General features: G+C 35.1%; 1 protein-coding gene, 1 long non-coding RNA gene and 1 other non-coding gene across 3 annotated transcripts; 2 read left to right on the top strand and 1 right to left on the bottom strand.

Annotated features, from left to right (window-relative positions):
- Positions 1–600: 600 nt before the first annotated feature.
- Positions 601–5,457, top strand: LOC132637684 (uncharacterized). Its single transcript, XM_060354740.1, has 5 exons — positions 601–794; positions 923–996; positions 3,904–3,997; positions 4,116–4,430; positions 4,907–5,457. Exons 1-5 carry the CDS (start codon positions 663–665, stop codon positions 5,177–5,179), a joined length of 888 nt encoding a protein of 295 aa, XP_060210723.1. The 5' UTR covers positions 601–662; the 3' UTR covers positions 5,180–5,457.
- A 2,118-nt stretch (positions 5,458–7,575) lies between these two features.
- TRNAR-ACG (transfer RNA arginine (anticodon ACG)) lies at positions 7,576–7,648 on the bottom strand. The gene has a single exon. It is a non-coding gene; the product is annotated as a tRNA-Arg (tRNA).
- A 972-nt stretch (positions 7,649–8,620) lies between these two features.
- On the top strand, positions 8,621–11,183 carry LOC132600191 (uncharacterized). The gene is made up of 3 exons (XR_009567159.1): positions 8,621–8,755; positions 8,856–9,751; positions 10,708–11,183. It is a non-coding gene; the product is annotated as an uncharacterized LOC132600191 (long non-coding RNA).
- Positions 11,184–18,312: the final 7,129 nt, after the last annotated feature.

Here is an 18,312-nt window from a genome sequence, read left to right as displayed (position 1 = left end):
AAACACTTATGAAGGAATTGCCAGTGTTACACCAACAAAATCCAGTCAAAAAATTGCAAAATCGGGTGGTCACGTTTTTTTCTTTCTTGAGCAACAATGGCGGGCGAAGAAGAAGAAGAAGAAGAAGAAGAAGAAGAAGAAGAAGAAGAAGAAGAAGAAGAAGAAGAAGAAGAAAAGCAGAACAATGGAATGAGTTATGAAGTAATTCCCAGTGCTACACGAATGAAATCCAGTCAAAAAATTACAAAATCAGGTGGTCTTGTTTTTTTCTTTCTTGAGCAAAATCCAGTCAAGAAGAAGAAACGAGCAGCAGAATAAGAAGAAGCAGCAAGAAGAAGAAGAAACGAAGCAAAAAAGAAGAGCCAAAAATGGTGGAAACGGCGCAGTCAAACAGAAAATTTGACGCATTTTTTTGGCTCTGTAGGGTTTATATGAGTTGAGTCAAAGTGTTAAAAATAAAACTTGAAGATAAAGTGTAAAAAATAAAGCTTGAGAACAAAATATTAAAAATATAACTTTGAGGTGAGTCAAAACTCCCTAATCACCTATCTAAAATTTATCACCCTTTATCAATTAAAAAATAAAAAATTGAGTTACCTGACTCAATTTTAAAACCTACACTATACAGTAATAAACAAAAGAGAAGTGGACGGGGAAAAACAATGGATAGAGCAACACCTGTTCGGAGCTCACATACTTCCACCGCCGATCTGCTGACGTGGTCTGAGGTTCCTCCGTCGTCCGGCAACTCTTCTGCCGTCGCCAACTCCGGCAGTTCCTCTCGTTCTCATCAGGTGAGTAATCATTTCTTCATTTATGGTTTTTGCAAAGAAATAGATCTTGGGCCTAAGGAAGATTACCCAAGACCGATGTGGGACTTAAGACAGTTTTGCTTATCTTTTTTAGTGTTTCCTTATGGCAGCCTTCTGATCGAATTAGTAAGGCCGTCTTTGGTGGTCAGATCACTGATGAAGAAGCTGATAGCCTAAACAAACGGTACCTAAGACACTCAAGTCATTTCAATTGTTTGCCATCTTCATGAGCTCTTTTTTTTTTTTGTTTGTTAATTATTTCTTAAAGTTCAGATCTTTGCTTAACATAACCATGTTTGCTCCTTATGTACTGGCAATTCGATTCAATAATCTCCTAGATCTGATAATGTATTTTATTTTTTGCTTTCTTTTATAGTCCCATTTTAGTACTTCCTCGGCCTGTCGCAAAAAGGGTGTCTATTTAGTAAGTTTTCTGATTCCAACATTCTACCTAACAAGTTTAGGACTACACACTTCTTTAACTTAAGATTCAAAAGTCTTCCCTTTGAATTGTGACGGAGGTAGTATTTATTAAAGCTACTATTCATCTGCTCATGCATGCCTTTCTTGATCTATGTATGTTTGCCTATCTAGTGGTCTTGTTTCAACTGGAAGTTTGTTGAATGTGTCTCCAAATCTCTTATGGTATCAAAATGATCTTTATTTCTTTTGGGAAGGTGCCATCAGTACTGAAACTCAGTTAAGGGAGAGGCCAATGAGTCCCTTCTTTGAATAGTTCACATAGCCAGCAACATTGCCGATGTCGTAATTGGTTTAATCTAAATTGTGTTGACAAAGTGGTCACCACATAAAGGGTTGATTTACTTGTTTCCCGAGGCAGAGCAAGAGTGTCGGCTCGAGGTTCGACCGAACCCAGTAGCTTTGGTTCAAACCCTGTATTTGTCTTAAAAATCCAATGAATATGTACAAATTATTTATTTAGAATCCCATAACTTAAAAAGATCAGAATTCAGAACCTATAAGCTTCAAATCCTGACTTTGCCTTTGCTTGTTTGCGATACACGATATTTATTTGTAGACATTTCAATTTGCTCTTCTGATTTGATATCTGGTAGGTAGCGTACATTGGTTTCTGAATTGGACATCTGAAGTGTGTTGATATGAAGTGTAAAAACTTCAAGTATTTCACTAACAAGTGAGAATTCTACTCGGCAATTAGGAAAATAAAAGTCTATGATGAACAAGGCAAAGTCTTTATGGACCTTAAGATTATTATATTAACAGAATCTAGAAATTCGGACATCATCAGGATTAAATTGGTGAAAATTAAGCTTTGTGCTTGGTCTTTACTCTGTTTGCTTTGAAAAGACAAAATTATCATTCAATGCCCTATTCTTTGACCTACTTGAAATAGGTTGTAATCATTTTTGGACATTATTCCGTTGACAAGTCATCCAATTTCGTGGGCTGAAATATTTTTGTAATGAAGAGTTATGAAGCTTCGGAGATTAGTAAATGTCTATGATATGTTGGAAACTGATGTTGCTTAAGAATATAAGTAGCAAAAGGCTGCCAAGAATTAAATGGAGGACGAAACTCCAAGTTGTTTGTCCTTGTTATGCACCATGATGGACTTGCTATCTTTCTAGCATTTGCAATCTCCTTTTTTTGTATTTCTTTACTGATCAATGACGACATAGTCCTGATCGATGAGACTCGTAGCGGAGTTAACGCTAAGCTGGAGGATTGGAGACATACCTTGGAGTCTAAAGGATTTAAGCTGAGTAGGACCAAGACAGAGTACTTAGAGTGTAAGTTCAGTGAGACACCTCAGGAGGTTGGCGTGGAAGTTAGGCTTGGTGCTCAGGCCATCCAAAAGAAAAGTAGTTTCAAGTACCTTGGGTCTATCATGCAAGGCAGCGGGGAGATTGACGATGATGTCACACATCGTATTGGGGTAGGGTGGATGAAATGGAGGCTAGCTTCCGGAGTGCTATGTGACAAGAAGGTGCCACCACAACTCAAGGGCAAGTTCTACAGAGTAGTGGTTAGACCGGCTATGTTGTATGGGGCGGAGTGTTGGCCAGTTAAGATCTCTCACGTTCAAAAGATGAAAGTTGCCGAGATGAGAATGTTGAGATGGATGTGTGGGCACACTAGGAGTGACAGGATTAGAAATGAGGCTATTCGGGATAAGGTGGGAGTGGCCTCGGTGGAAGACAAGATGCGGGAAATGCGACTGAGATGGTTTGGGCATGTGAAGAGGAGAGACATAGATGCCCCAGTGCGGAGGTGTGAGAGGTTAGCCATGGATGGTTTCAGAAGAGGTAGGGGTAGGCCAAAGAAATATTGGGGAGAGGTGATTAGACAGGACATGACGCAGTTACAACTTACCGAGGACATGACCTTAGATAGGAGGGTGTGGAGGACCCACATTAGGGTAGAAGGCTAGTAGATAAGTCTCGTTATCTTTCCTTATTAGTAGGCGCATTAGCGCATTATAATTTCTTGTGCTCTGATTTATGTTATTATTTGCTACTTTCTGTACTTTGATTACTCTATTTTATCTGTGCCGCTGTCGTTATTTGCATTTCCATATCGCTTTGAATTCCTTGATTATCCTGTTTTACTGTGTCGCTTGCATTATTTCATTGCAATATCGTTTTGAATCTTTTAACCTTATCTGACTCCCTTTTTATGCTTCTATTGAGCCGAGGGTCTCTTGGAAACAGCCATCCTACCTTGGTAGGAGTAAGGTCTGCGTACATTCTACCCTCCCCAGACCCCACGATGTGGGATTTCACTGGGTTGTTGTTGTTGTTGATCTTGTTCAGTTAGGCGTATGGAGATGAATGACACTTCTAGGTTGACATTTAATTGTGTTAATTCTTCCCCCCCCCCCCCCCCCCCCCCCCCACCTCTTCAGACTAGTGGAATCAAAATCTGGATTGTGTTTAATGTTTTTGTCTTAATTCGTAATTTAATTGAACCAAGAGATTCTTTTTGGAAACTGATAAAAAAGAGGAGGCTCTGTTTGGAAAAGAAATGAAAAAATCCAGTGACTCAACAACAAATTCGAAGTTATGTACTGTGATCCTTTGGACTAAGTCTTGTTGAAACTTGTCTTCAGGAAACCTTGTTCAGGGTATAAACTGAGGGAGATCAGTGGCAGCAATATATTTTCTGATCATGGTGAAGATGGTACATCAGTGCGCATTATTCAGGTATTTTTTCTCTTTTTAAGGAAAAATGATATACACTGGACTAGCAGGGTGAGCATACTGCCTAATTAGGAAACTGGTGAATAGAGATTTAACCAAAATATTTTACGGTGCACTGTAGCAAGCTGCAAATGGAATAAGTCAAATTTCATTCAGTACTGAAGAAGACATTTCCCCAAAGAAGCCTACCACTCTGACCGAAGTGGCAAAGCAACGTGAGTTGAGTGGAAACTTAGAAAGTGAGTCAGATAGCAAAGTCAAGAAGCAGCTATCAGCTGCAAAGACCAAGGAGCTTGGTGGAAATGATATATTTGGTCCTCCTGCAGAAGTTCCCCCTAGATCACTGGCTGCTGCACGCTCCTTGGAGTCGAAAGAAAGCAAAGACATGGGTGAACCTGCGCCACGAACTGTACGCACATCTGTTAGGGTTTCTAATGTGAGTTGCCTTTGAGATTATTTTCGTTTTCCACCCCAACCTAAAATATTCAAAAGAAATGTCTGATCCCTTCCTACTATCTTAGTTGAGAAACAAATGATGAAGAGTTGGGTCAATGTTGATGTTGATGTTTTTAGCCTGATGAAATTCCTCAGGTGGGTTTAAAGTTGAGAGAAAGAAAGGGTCAATATCCAGTAAGATGCTTTTTAACTTAATCTGGAAGTTATAAAGACTGGTCAAATAACTTAGATTTAGAGCCTCCGGTGGCTTAAGAATACGAAGAACAAAAAGAGTTGTCAGCTGATAAGACTCATTTTGTGGAACCAGAAGAAATCAATGACTCAAGTGTTCTATTTTCTCCCGTGTCTGATGCAGTCTAAGATTGATGTTTATTGCTCAATTGTTGGTTTTTATCCTTTTTGAAAACTTTGGCTTCTACTATTATGGGCTCTCATTATTTTTGCTGCATTTTGTAGCCTGCTGGTGGGCAAAGCAGTATCATGTTTGGTGATGAACCTGTTGTCAAGACAACAAAGAAAATACATAACCAGAAGTTTGCAGAATTGACGGGCAATGACATTTTCAAGGGAGATATTCCTCCTGGATCGGCGGAGAAGACACTGAGCAGTGCTAAACTGAAAGAAATGAGTGGTAATGATATATTTTCTGATGGAAAAATTGAATCCAGGGATCACTTTGGCGGTGTGCGCAAACCACCTGGTGGAGAAAGCAGTATCTCATTAGTGTAATCTCATCAAATGGCTCTCATGTTGACCTGTAGTGTCTCCACATTGTAGTTGCTTTCTGACTAGTGAGGGACATCATGGCATTTAGGATTGAGGATTGTAAAACTTGATGTATCAATATTCTAATTTGCTCCAAACTGCAGAGTAGTTAGCCATTGAGCATTTCTCATGAACTGTTGTAGCAATCCGGGAAAACCTAGCCCATTCTATTTGCCCCAGTTGTCTTTGTCAGTTGATCTATGGGTCCTATCTGATATTGAATTGTGTCATCCTACCTCGAATCGATGTTTTCTGCTATTATTGGTTAGCTGGCGTAGAAATGTATCCAAGAAAGGAATGAGATTTTGAAACTGAAAATTAGTTTCTCTTCTGCTTATTGCTGAATAAAAGCAAATGAGGAACTACTTTTGAAAAAGGACTTTTTAAAGGTTCTGCATACCCATGGTGGAAGCAGAGGAGTACCCTGTAGTTCTCACCGTTTCAATTGTTTCCATATGCAGCTGATACATGTTTTTGCTTCACTAGTTTTGATAAATGAATCATCAACAGAAGTATTTTATTTGGATCTATTGATATAGACGAACCAACGGGAGATCACTAATTATGTGGATTATTCTTAAACGTTACTTTTTTGTTACAGTAATTATTGAGTAACTTCTTAGATGCAAATTTAATTGAGGAAAAAGAAAGTGACTTGCTTCTTGTCTAATCGCTTTGTCTTTCAAATATCCAGCACTAAGATCAGTGTTAGTGCAAGTCTGTAAAAGAACCACTGTCTAGTGACAAAGCCCACACTGCAACATAATGTCTAATATAAAACGATACAAATATTAAAATAACGTGAAGCTAATTGATCCCATTGGATAATGGACGTAGCACTACTCTATCTTAGGTAATCAAGTATGATTTCTACCTTGTTCATAGTATTTCTTGATTGATCGTTGTAATGGTTTAGTGTTGCTTTGTTTTATTCCTAGTGGAAAGAAATCTGATGAGCTACTTATTAGTGTAAGCCTTGTTAGAGATCTTCCACGTAGTATCTTTGCCTAATTTCTTGCCAATGCCAAGTTCACCTTGTTATCTCAGTGCATTTACAAGAGGCTGTGTTCAGAAATTTGCTTTCTAGTAGCTCTGTCTCATTTGTTGCCGATGCCATGTTAGGAACCATTAGAAGCTGTTTGGGAAGCCAATTCTAGCGATTAGCATATGTTATGGTTAGATATATTTGTACAAGAGTGACAAAGAACTCGTTCGGATTTATGTTTGGTAGATATATAACAGAGTTATATTTTTGCTTAGGATAATGATGGAAGTTTATCGCGAGAGAAAGAAAGATACGTAAATGTGAGGTTCATTGACCTAGTATGTGAATGTTTTTGTTCTATATCAGAATTATATGATTTTCTCAAGTACAATATCAAAACTAGAAAGTAAACACAAGTCAAGATAAGAAACTACTATTAATCGTTTGAGTCTTCTCCATTAAGAGCTTCATTATGAGGTTTGTAATGAATCTTGCTATTTTTTGTTTCCTTTCCCTTGATCAATAACTCGTTGAGGTTTAAAGAGAAAAAGGGAAAGGGCTTACATTTATCTCAGAAAAATATATATGATACAGTAGATGTGCAGTCATACAAGACTACAAATTATCACATTTGCGAGAATATATGTTCAAGTAGCACATATTAAGGATAAAATGAGAGAAGGTGATGGTTCTTTCATGTTCGATCGACCTCCGGATAGGTGCGAAACCATGGAGAATAGAGGATGGGAAAGAACTAAACTCAAGTTGAAAAAAGTTATGTCGAAGGGTCTATTATTTCTAGAGATCCACTGAAAACTTAGGGAAAGATAAGAGTACAATGGGAGGAAAAGATCTAACCTCAAGATACCAATGTAAGGCAAAATCAACAACAACAACATACCCAGTATAATTTCACAAGTGGGGTCTGGGTAGGGTAAGATGCACGCAGACCTTACATCTTGAAAATGATGGAAAAAAAAGGATCGGTAACAAAATAGATCAGCAAAGTAATGTTGTCAAGTAGCCTATGGATGTTTATCCAGTAAAAGATATTTGACCTCTTTTCATAATTAAAAAATTCCATACTACTAGTATGTGAATGTTTTTGTTCTATATCAGAATTATATGATTTTCTCAAGTACAATATCAAAACTAGAAAGTAAACACAAGTCAAGATAAGAAACTACTATTAATCGTTTGAGTCTTCTCCATTAAGAGCTTCATTATGAGGTTTGTAATGAATCTTGCTATTTTTTGTTTCCTTTCCCTTGATCAATAACTCGTTGAGGTTTAAAGAGAAAAAGGGAAAGGGCTTACATTTATCTCAGAATGCATATAGCATGTATGAAAGAAAAATAAAACTCAAACAGATCAACGATTCCACTGGGGATCGAACCCAGAATCTCTGGTTTCGTAGACCAGCGCCTTATCCATTGGGCCATGGAATCCTCGCTGTCGACTTGTGTAATTGGAATAAGGAGACGACGAAATACAAAATAGTACTCGGCAGATCCCTTTTTCCTCAGTCCATATTATTCATCTTCCTATTCTGTTCGCTGCAGTAATATTGAAAAAGAGAATAATTAAACTTCTCAAATTTACTATTGGAAGTAATCCTTTTTGTTGCTTTAACTTCGATCGAGCTGAATGTTGGAGTCCCACATCGTTTGTAGGATGGGAACATGGTCTCATTATATGGCTGGATAATTCTCCTTCCTTTGAGTTAGTTTTTGAGTTGAGTTAGGCCTAAGATCAATTCTTTATCACTGAAAATATGTCACACCCAAATATGATAGAGATATCAATCGGTTTATCTTTATGGAAGTCAATAGGGAACAGGATGAGGAGTCCAATTATAGTGCACTCTTTCAGGTGAACAGGTTCTAGAGTGCAGCAGCAGGTCAGGTGTATAGCCAACTAGTTTTTTGTACCAAAGCTTATCATCTTCTTTGCTTTTTTCTTTAAAATAAATTATTATTACACTGGAATGAATGCAAGATCAAACCAATTTCAAGCATTAATTCGTTCAGAGGACAAAGAGGCTAATGTGCTGAAATGCTACTAAGCAGAAAATATAATTTAGAAACTTGTTTGAGGAGGTGCTTGGTGTATAGCTTGTGTTAGTTTTATCTACCTATTCAAGTTTATTACAAGCTAGGAGCTAAGGAATTATCATTTGGGCCTAAGGAATTACTTATTCCAAAGTCCAAACAACAGGAAACTTTTGCTTTGTGGTAAACCTTAAAAAGCCACCCAATTATTCTATGAACCCAAGGAATTACTTGTATGGACGTGAAAAGTAACCTAAGAAGTACCTGCCTTTAATTTCAAGTAAAGAATGAGTTGATCTCCAACTTTAAACAAAGACAAGTAAACACAAGAATAACTTGTAATCTGATAAAGGATGATAGTCAGAGACGGATCCACGATTTGAAGTTTATGGGATCTACAACGACCTAAAACTAACATAATTTTTTTTTTACATACAATTTAGTAATTGAATTCACAATTAGATATGTTTAGATACTTTAATAAAATATTAATACATATATGAGGTATGGCAAAAAATATTGGATTCACGTGAATCCGTAGCTTTCATACTATATGTCCCCCCTGTTGATAGTTTCTCATTCTTCTATATATTTATCCTCTCAGGTATCCCAACTGTAAAGTACAACACCTACGAAAAGTACCAAGAAGTTGCGAAGAAATGAGAGCTACTCATATTTTTAACATGAGAAAGAAGGCTAAGGTGGAGAACAAGGTGGATGAGTTGGATAGGAAGATAATAAAAGACGGTGAAGCTAAAAATAGGTCAGTGGCTTCTCGGTTGCTTCTGCCTTTGCCGATGGTGGTCACGATTGCTGCTGGTGGGGCCGCCATTGCACTTGTTTGCTACATTAAATACTCAGCTAGGAGAAATTGATGAAAGTGTAACAAGCTATATATAATATAAAGCTAGGCATAAACAAGGTGATGTGGCACCTCTCTATGACCACCATTCTTATTTATCCTTTTTCTCCTTTTTTTGCTTTTTTTCCTAACTTCCTCTTATTTATTTGTTGAGTTATTCATTATTTCCGTTGAATAACACTATTCTTCCCAAGATTAAAAAAATGTACCTTTATGAAAATTAACGCGTTTACGACTAAATTTATTACAATAACTTTGTATGCGTTACTATTCTATTTGTATTACCCATTACCCATAAGTTACAAACAGAGTATTGCTATACATAAGCATATCATTCTTCTCCTCAATCCAGTCTAATCTCCGCAGAGAAAGTTCTCTCCTTTTCTTTTTGTTATTTTATTTCCTTTTTTCCTGTTGTGTTTTTGCCACAGTATAACAACTTTTTCCTCGTATTTCTATCTTCAATTCTTCTACAATTGATAATATGCTGAGTTTTTCACATACTAATCAATTTCGTTTTTTAATATATTGAAATTTATATACTTTTCTTATGTGAACGAAAACGATTGTAGATTGAACAGGTGGATAAATTACACAAGATAGTGAAAATTCGCAAGCCTTGCAAGAGTCTTTTGGAGGTAAATTTTTGCGGTGCACATTGTGGTAGAATCTTTTTTAGTTGTAGGTTGAGTTTAAGGGTAAATTACACGAGATAGTGAAAATTTGCAAAACGGAGGTAAGAGCCTTTCGAGGTAATTTTTTGTGGTAGAATCTCTTTTATTTCTTTAATTGTGTTTGCTTTGAAAGTGACTTTGAATTTCTGGTAGGTAGCGAAAACATCAGACATAAATGACTCATCAGGTGCTCGAAAAGAAAAATGACATATATATATATATATATATATATATATTTATATATATATATATATATATATATATATATATATATATATATATATATATATATATAATGTTCTTATTAAGTACATCTTATGCATGTTGGAGGCTTATAGTTATAGTGTTAGTGTTAATTCCTATATAATTACTTTGTCTTTACAACGAAAAATAAAGATTTCTGCAAACGTGAGGCAAAAAAATAGGGGAGTAAGAGAAAGAATAAGTAATGACAACGCATAGGAAATACGCATAGGAGATAAAAGGATAAAACATTATAAGAACGCATAGGAGATAAAGGATAAGACATTATAAAGGGAGAAAAAGTTGGAATGAAGTCCAACAACGGACATTGCATTTCTCCAAATATTTCTTAACATCTTTTACTTTTCTTTTTTATTATTCCTAGACTTGGATTGAATGTCTATTGAAGTCAAATGTATAACTCAAAGAGAAAAAGAAAAGAAAATATTCAAATAAATATAAGATTAATCCAGGTTACATGAGAAATTATTTTCTTCTTTTCTAAAAAAAAAAAAATACTCAAAAGTGTCAATTTGTAAAATCATTGTCTTTCGTACCTGCGCGAAGCGCGGGCAATTTCACTAGTTTAGTAGTAACCAGTGTTTAAAAACATTCCTTATTGAAATAGCCCTTTTCAAAGCTTGACAAAGCTATGAATAATTAACATATATTACCAGGTAACTTTATCAGGATGAAAAAAAAGGAAACATATAATAGCAAAAGAACAACCAGAACCGGTAATCAGAAGTCGATGCCACGCAAGTCTAGTCAACTCCAAGTTAGCAAAGATCACTTCAGCCGAGGATTGAGGGATTACCCGGTAAGCCTACTCCAGATTCACGTCCAGCTCGCATCGAATTCATTACATTGGAATGAGACAGTCTTATCCCGGAGTCAAGTGTCCAGTCGGTCCTCGATGTCTAAATAGGATAAGCTCTCTAGACCAACTGATTCCGGAATGTCTGGGATTCTCCAAGGTGGTTACAAATCAATATATATGTGTTACGTACGGGACATGCAGATAATGATCATAATGAGGAGCAGAGTATTAGGGAGGCGTTCTAGGGTTATACTATAGATTAAATATACCGTTTTGCCCCTCTTGTAGCTAGACCATATGATTTTCACGATAATACTACTCAAATTCTCAAGTTGTTGCAAGGATTGTGCTCTTATTTGGCTATATACTGTTCATCGGTTCTATCAGGAGTTCTCCATAAGAATTATCTTTCTCTTTTGCTCATTTCATCATTTATATACCTTTTATCGTTTCTTTTATCATTCTAGCCAAATTTACACTAAGAAGAGGTTAATTGTTGCTAAGATAATTCACTTGCCTATGATCCTGTTCTATAAATTCAATTGTTAATCTTTGACCCCGATTTTAGATTAAATTATGGTATTTTCACGATATGTTTAACGCGTGAGAGCCCAAATCAAAGGATTTTCGGCAACGTAAAGCCAAACATAGACATTAAATTCAATTTTGTGGAGACATACTTGCACGCGAAGAACTGAAGTTGCTGAGAGGTGTTAAAAGTATTGGTAAAACCAATAACAAAGTGAAATTTGACATGTAATTTTTGAAATTGTTTACTTTTTATTTCCCAAAATTGTTCTATTTTACTCTCTATCACATTTTTAGTCCCCACTCATATCCTTATCGATCACAAATTGTTCTGTATTTGCTATTATCATTAACAGAGCTCTAGTGAAATGGATGGACTCCACTTATCCAGGTTCTTTCAGATTTTTTTTTTTTAAATTTTACCTCAACTATAATTTAAGTTTCACCTAATGTTGGAGGGTCGTGATGGTCAAGGGAAAAAACGAGACTTTTTTCTAACGTCGTGATAATATTAAACCAAAAAACTAATGAAGGTAACTGTTGTATATAAATATATATATACTGAAGGAATACTGATTTGATAGTACCATTTCCTTCTGTTGGAAATCAACCATTGTGTTGTGTCATTTTAAATCCAATCATTGCTTTCTAAATTTCAGTTGAGTTTAAAGCATCTATTGAGTGGTGACTTAAAAACTTTTTGCGTATAAAAGGGCATTTGGCAGAACTCTCAAGAGTACGAATATCTCTGTCTTTCAACACTTTCTGCCTCCAACTTAAAACAAATTCAGTCACTTACTTCTTTGTCTTCTTCCTTCAAATCCTCCATTTTATTGGGTTGAGTTCTTGTGGTAGAATTAATCAAAGAGTGCCTTTCACACTAGACATTATATTCTAGGGATGGACTTTCCGTTAACCACTTGCACAATGTGGGAGAAATTACTAGTGTGGAGAAATTACTATCCTAAAGATAGTTTCCTGGAAGCGTCTTGTCTATTCGTTTCGTGTTTTCGTTAAATTCTCTCTTTTGTTTATTAAATCTGTCTTGCACAAAGTTACTCCATTGTATTTATTTTGAATATTCTACAACAAATTTAGGATAGTAATTTTCCGTTTTAATGGAATTTTTCTTTTGTTGTGCAAGAAATACAAATATGTGATGAGTTGAAGAATTCAAAATTTTAAAGAGTTCTGATAATGGCAAATGATGAAAAAGCACGCTACAAATTGATGGCTTAATGATGATGACTAAAACGTTTATGAACTTTTGATGCCGATAATTTTCAGGGTCCAGGAATAATAACATTGTTATGCCCCATTTTTAACGAAATTTTCAGGGTCCAGGAATAATAACATTGTTATGCCCCATTTTTAACGGATGTTTCTTAGTTACTATTTTCTCTGGTTTTGAAAGTTTTCAGAGTCGCCACCTAATTTTAGGAAATATTAGGAAACCTTTGTAAAAATGTAAACTCCATTTTTAGTCTTTGAAACCTATGAAATTCTAGGTAAGGGTTTTGTTTACCCCGAGGGGAAGGTATTAAGCATCCCTCAGAGCTTATCCGAAGACAGTCTTTAAACTTAGTTTAACTAACACTAGAGGGAGATTATTTATCTATTTCTTAGTTACTATTACCTATTTAAAAGAACTGCTAAAGGAACTAACATCCAAAGACGATTTGTACAAATAGCATTTTTAAAGTCATCGTAATTATGTAAATAAATATATGCACGTGTAGAAATGATTAGTGAGAGTATTTATGCACGTATGAGAATAAGAAAATATGCGTGTATGCTTATTTGTAAAAGTAGTAGTTTAGTACGCACGAGATGTATGTATATTTGAGAAAATAGTGTGCATATGAGATATTTATATAAAATAGTATTAAAAGGAGAGGGTTAGTATGTATATTTTTTGAGAAAATAATGTACATATGAGATATTTATTTCCTATGTAAGGTGATATATAATATTTCAAAAATAGTCATTTGTGATATGTGAGTAATATATATGTATAAACATGAGGTAAAGATGATTAAAGAGTTAATAAAAGTAAGATCGAGTAGATATATATGTATGGAAAAATAAAGTATGTACCTTGGAGCTCTCGTAAAATAACTTGGGTCACTATACAGGAACCCTAACAAAAGTATTGTATAAACTTGAAAAATTATACCTGCTCACATGTTAGTATCGAAAGAATGTAATTCTAAAAATGGTCAGTTTGCAACCACTGCTTTTGCCCATAAAAATCTACATTTTTATCCCTTTGAAACTTGCGTTTTACACTTCCAAAAATTCACATCTTAGCACTTTGCAAAAATCTATATTTGGAACTCTTATTTCTTCCGCAATCTTTTGAAAAGAAAAGGTTTGGTTAACCATGTTTATATGGTAAAAAAAAAAGGTATGTCTCGTCCTTTGTAAAAATAACTGGTTGCAACTTAGGAAGAGTTAACTAAAAGGAACTGAAGGACGTTCATAAGCGTAATCCCGAATACACCTAAATCGAAAATTATACCAAAGGGGATGGAGGGGGGGGGGGGGGGGGGGGGGGGGGAAGCAACTAAACTTATTGTTATACTTAACCATATTTTTTTTCCACAAGTTCGTACACAAGCAAGAAATAAATATGCTACAAATACAATCCAAAAAATGTTAGTCAATAATATAAACAGCATGTATAAACCAATACGAAGGCTTAAAATTTTGAATAAAGGAAGAACGGGGACTCGAGACGCGAAAGTAGGGGAAGGCTAGACACGAGCAAATAAATCTGCTGCTGGCTGCTCTCTGATATGGGCAGAATCCGGAGTTGCCAAAACTCCAAATGCTCTCAAGGTTCCTCATAAAAAAAAAGATAAGGATTAGTGATACCCTTGATCTTAATAACGCCAAAATCTAATGAGTAAAACATGCCCAAGAACAAATAATTTGCTAGATTTAGCACCAAATATTCAGCCAACTTTGGAAAGAGATCAACCTGACTTAAGTAAATGTCTCAAAATAAAGCAAATACACCATTATCTAACTTATGCGCATTAGGTGACAAACCTAAGCTCTACAGTATTTAAAAGTTGAACAATTTTCACACCTTTATGTGTAGTACATCTCTTACTTACAGAACCATTATAGGCAACCAAATGAGTTCAAACAATTCTAACCGAACCAAACATTTTAGTGAATAAATGAGAGTTAATTGTTATGCTAGGCTATGGTACTTCAAAATAGGTTCAAAATAAATTATGTTCGGCTTCCCAAATCTCCAATACTTCCATGATGCTATATGGGTGATCAGAAAAGCCAACACACTTATCATCCCATTGTCAAACCAGTACAAAAAGAAACACCTTCACAGAAGGAAAAGAGAAGTCCTTTCAAGTTCTTAAAGCATTTGTGGCTCCAAGTTCTAAAACCCCAAAATTATAGGTATGTATTTGCCAAAACAAAAACAAGTTGGGCAGAGAACCTTATTGGTATATTTTCACACACACAACAACCTCCAAAGTAGCACAACAAACTACTGCTCCCTTCAAGAAATACTCAACACGTGAACAAATAGTCTTATTTTAATACCTGGTCATTTCGTTTAAGATTTGGAAGAAAAAGTACACAAGACTGGTTCTATAACGATATCATAGCACGACCGGTTTAGCAGAGAAAAGAGGAACATGATTCAAATGGTTTTATACACCCATTTTTAAACTGACAATCCAACTCAAACATGTTCGGGTCTTAAGTCTAACATGATGCAATCATGGCTTATATAAGACTCAACTGGAGAATTACAAACATGCCATTTGATTGTTCCAGCAGGTTCACATTTTTTGAAGATCTTATAACCACAACTCTTTAGAAATTAGGCTCTATGGACTTAAATCAAATCCTAATGATGTACCTCAACTAAAGATATTGAATTAAAAAAGAGGTCTCAGGACTCAACTCATCAATCATGCTTAGATAAAGGATTTTTACATCCAACCATGCTCCCAGAACAAGTTAAAGCTATTAATTCAATTGAAAAAACTCAACTCCATTATTCCACATAGTTTATAAAGCCAGTTGCTCTCTAAATACCAAATAAGCATCTGCTCAAGCAGGAAATAACAACCACCACAGTTTCACATCACTAGTAAATCACCATGAGCATGAATGTCTTGTTTTACTTGGTTCTAATAGCATGATTTTGGAGTTAAAAAAGTGTATCAAACTTTAGGCTCATATGCATATGCCTTCCCAAACACAACCATAACCTATGGTAATTCTTCACATAACTGATTTCCACACCAAAAGAACAAGCCACAGCTTCTTTATTATTATTTTTATCCCCTTTTACCAAACAAACTGTACCTTTATTAGCTATACTCAGTTTTAATCAATTTGATAACCCAAAAGGAAAGGTTCACATGCATATTTGAACTAAAAACAGGTATTTAGATTCTTCAAATACATTACTACACTAATTCAAGGATCTCAACTAAAAATAGAAAAGATAGGAATATACAACACTTTTTCCCTCATCATTTTAACATGATACATAATAAATACTTGGAGAAAAGAAGCAGAACTCGTTAGACATTTATTCACACATACGAGAAAGCAAACAAATACTAAATGTACATACAAGCTCCTATCATATTCTCACAAATCGGTGGATTTCCTCTTTTTCTTAAATTCATAGCTTCTATCAGTCATAGTGATTTACGCTAAACGTAGGAACATCCCAGATTTTAACAAATAAATAAAACAGAAAATTAGCCAAGCGACTAAGTTAAACACATATTTGACGAATTTAATTTTCACGAATCGGTAACTTTTCCTTTAATCAAGACAAGTAACTTTTCCCTAATCAAAACAGTAACTCTTTTTTTTTTAAATCAAAATATTATCCTTTTTCTCTAATAAAAAATGGTATCCTTTTTCTCTAATCAAAATAGTAACCTTTTTCTCCAACCAAAATAGTAACTTTTTAACCAGAAAACAGTAGCTTTTTAAATAAAAAAAAACAGTAGCTTTTTTTTATATATATATCAAAAACAAAAACTTTCTTTTCCGGAACAAATATAGCTTTCTAACGTATGAAGCATATTTAATCAACTATGTAAAACTTCAAAAAATTGATATAAAAAAGTCATCTTAAGTTAAGAAGGTCTCATGGACACGGTAAAAGAAAAGAGATGACATATACCCACAAAATTTTGAACTGAATCGCGTCTCCTTTCCTTTTTAACAGATTACCATCGAACAAATACCACAACATTCTCCCAGCAGAGAGGAAAGCAAATGTGACAACGAGAAGAGTCAGTTTAGACTTCATGTTAAGTCTTAAAGCTTAAGATCTATGATCTGCAAACAGTATGCCAAGATACAAGATGCACAAAACCAAAACAAACTGATTATGTATCTATGAAGATGGCTAAGTTCACTCAAACCTTTCCAAATCCTGTAGCCTTAATTCTTAAACAATGAGAACAAAACTTCCAGATTAAACAAACTTACTTAAAACTTAGGATGAACTTAAATATTACATGCTTAACATGAAGAGGATTTGACACAATCTTCGCAGCCTATTACTTCCTAACTCCTTTTACTATCCGTTGTTATAAAACTTCAAAATTCGCGCAAAATAATGATTCAAATACTAGTTTCCTTCTAAAGGAATGGTGAACTGATCTTTTATAAGTTGCAACTTACGTAGTGATCTTTATATACTGATTTCAACAGAAAAGAGGATGAAGCGGTCCCTCAAGATTAAAGAAAAACTAATTTAGAGCAAGACAACATCACTGTTCACATGTTCTTCAAGCTAAATTATCATTCTTTCTAAGTGTAATAGCTTGTATCAACCATTTCGTCACATATTCAGAGCACACAGAGCAACAAACAGATTTAAATAGGTCAAGACGATACAAACAACAAAACAACTCAACGACTACATTTTACTTCTAACAAATTAAAGACGAAGAGCTTGTTTAGTCAAGAACCACCGAGAATTTGACAAAAACAAACTTAGAGTTAAAGAGAATTTTTTTAGAGCCCCAACTTAGAGTTAAAAAAAGGATTTTTGAGAAAGCCGATGGGATTTTTTGGGGTTGTTCAAGAGGGAATTTCCAACACTTGAACCTGTCTAAAGTAGCTCACTAAGGGCTTCTATTTATAGCTAACAACTGAGGGTTTCAACAGCTCCATAAAGAAGCTTGAATTCGAAATTCAAAAATAAGGAAAAGGGGGGAAATCTCTAGGAAAACATTTTCAACAAATGAGATGATGAAAATGGGGATGGTACTTACCATGAAATCTGCTGAAATCGCACACGGAGCCTGCAAGCTTCAGAGATGGAGTGTGAGAAAGGAGAAGAGGCTGTAAGCGGATGTGAGAGGTGAGCAGCAGGCGGATTTGGTGGGATATTGCTATGTTTACGTTGAAGAGATACGGGGGTCACTTGGTTCTGGTTCACTAGAGCTGCTGGTTAGGTTTAGTTTGTTATTGAAAATGAGCTGGAGGAACAAGCTATTGGGGTCTTTAGTTTGTTGAAGTGGGTCGGGTTGGGGCTGTTAGGCTGGGTCAAAGGAAAATGGGCTGCTACAAAATTTTGTTTTGGAAGGATATGAATTGGCCCATATTGTTAGTTAGATGAATTATTTTCTAACCCCCATTTTGCTTCAATCAATTAATCAAAATATGCTTCTTTGTCTTAATTAATTCCCGATAATGTACACACATGTAAATTACAATACAAGTAATTTAGTTTACATATTTAGTTTTAAAGTAGAGTAATATATTATTGATACGACAATAAATAGAATTAAAGGAAAAATGCCAACATCAATATTGACATTGGAATATCAACATTATTCTCGAGTGGTTTTAATTATAAAATATCATGTTTAGTAATATTTTAAGGAATGATAAAAATAATCTTAATAATATCTCA

This window comes from Lycium barbarum, chromosome 1 (assembly GCF_019175385.1).
Source record: "Lycium barbarum isolate Lr01 chromosome 1, ASM1917538v2, whole genome shotgun sequence".
NCBI lineage: Eukaryota > Viridiplantae > Streptophyta > Magnoliopsida > Solanales > Solanaceae > Lycium > Lycium barbarum.
The sequence above is the reverse complement of the archived record's forward strand: the minus strand, read 5'-3'. Positions and strand labels throughout refer to the sequence as shown.

Bases quoted from the DNA above. Each gene is read 5' to 3' on its own strand.
- LOC132637684 (XM_060354740.1), top strand. From the start codon at position 663: ATGGATAGAGCAACACCTGTTCGGAGCTCACATACTTCCACCGCCGAT. The intron at 795-922 runs GTGAGTAATCAT...TCCTTATGGCAG, and splicing joins GTTCCTCTCGTTCTCATCAG to CCTTCTGATCGAATTAGTAA. The intron at 997-3,903 runs GTACCTAAGACA...ACTTGTCTTCAG, and splicing joins GCTGATAGCCTAAACAAACG to GAAACCTTGTTCAGGGTATA.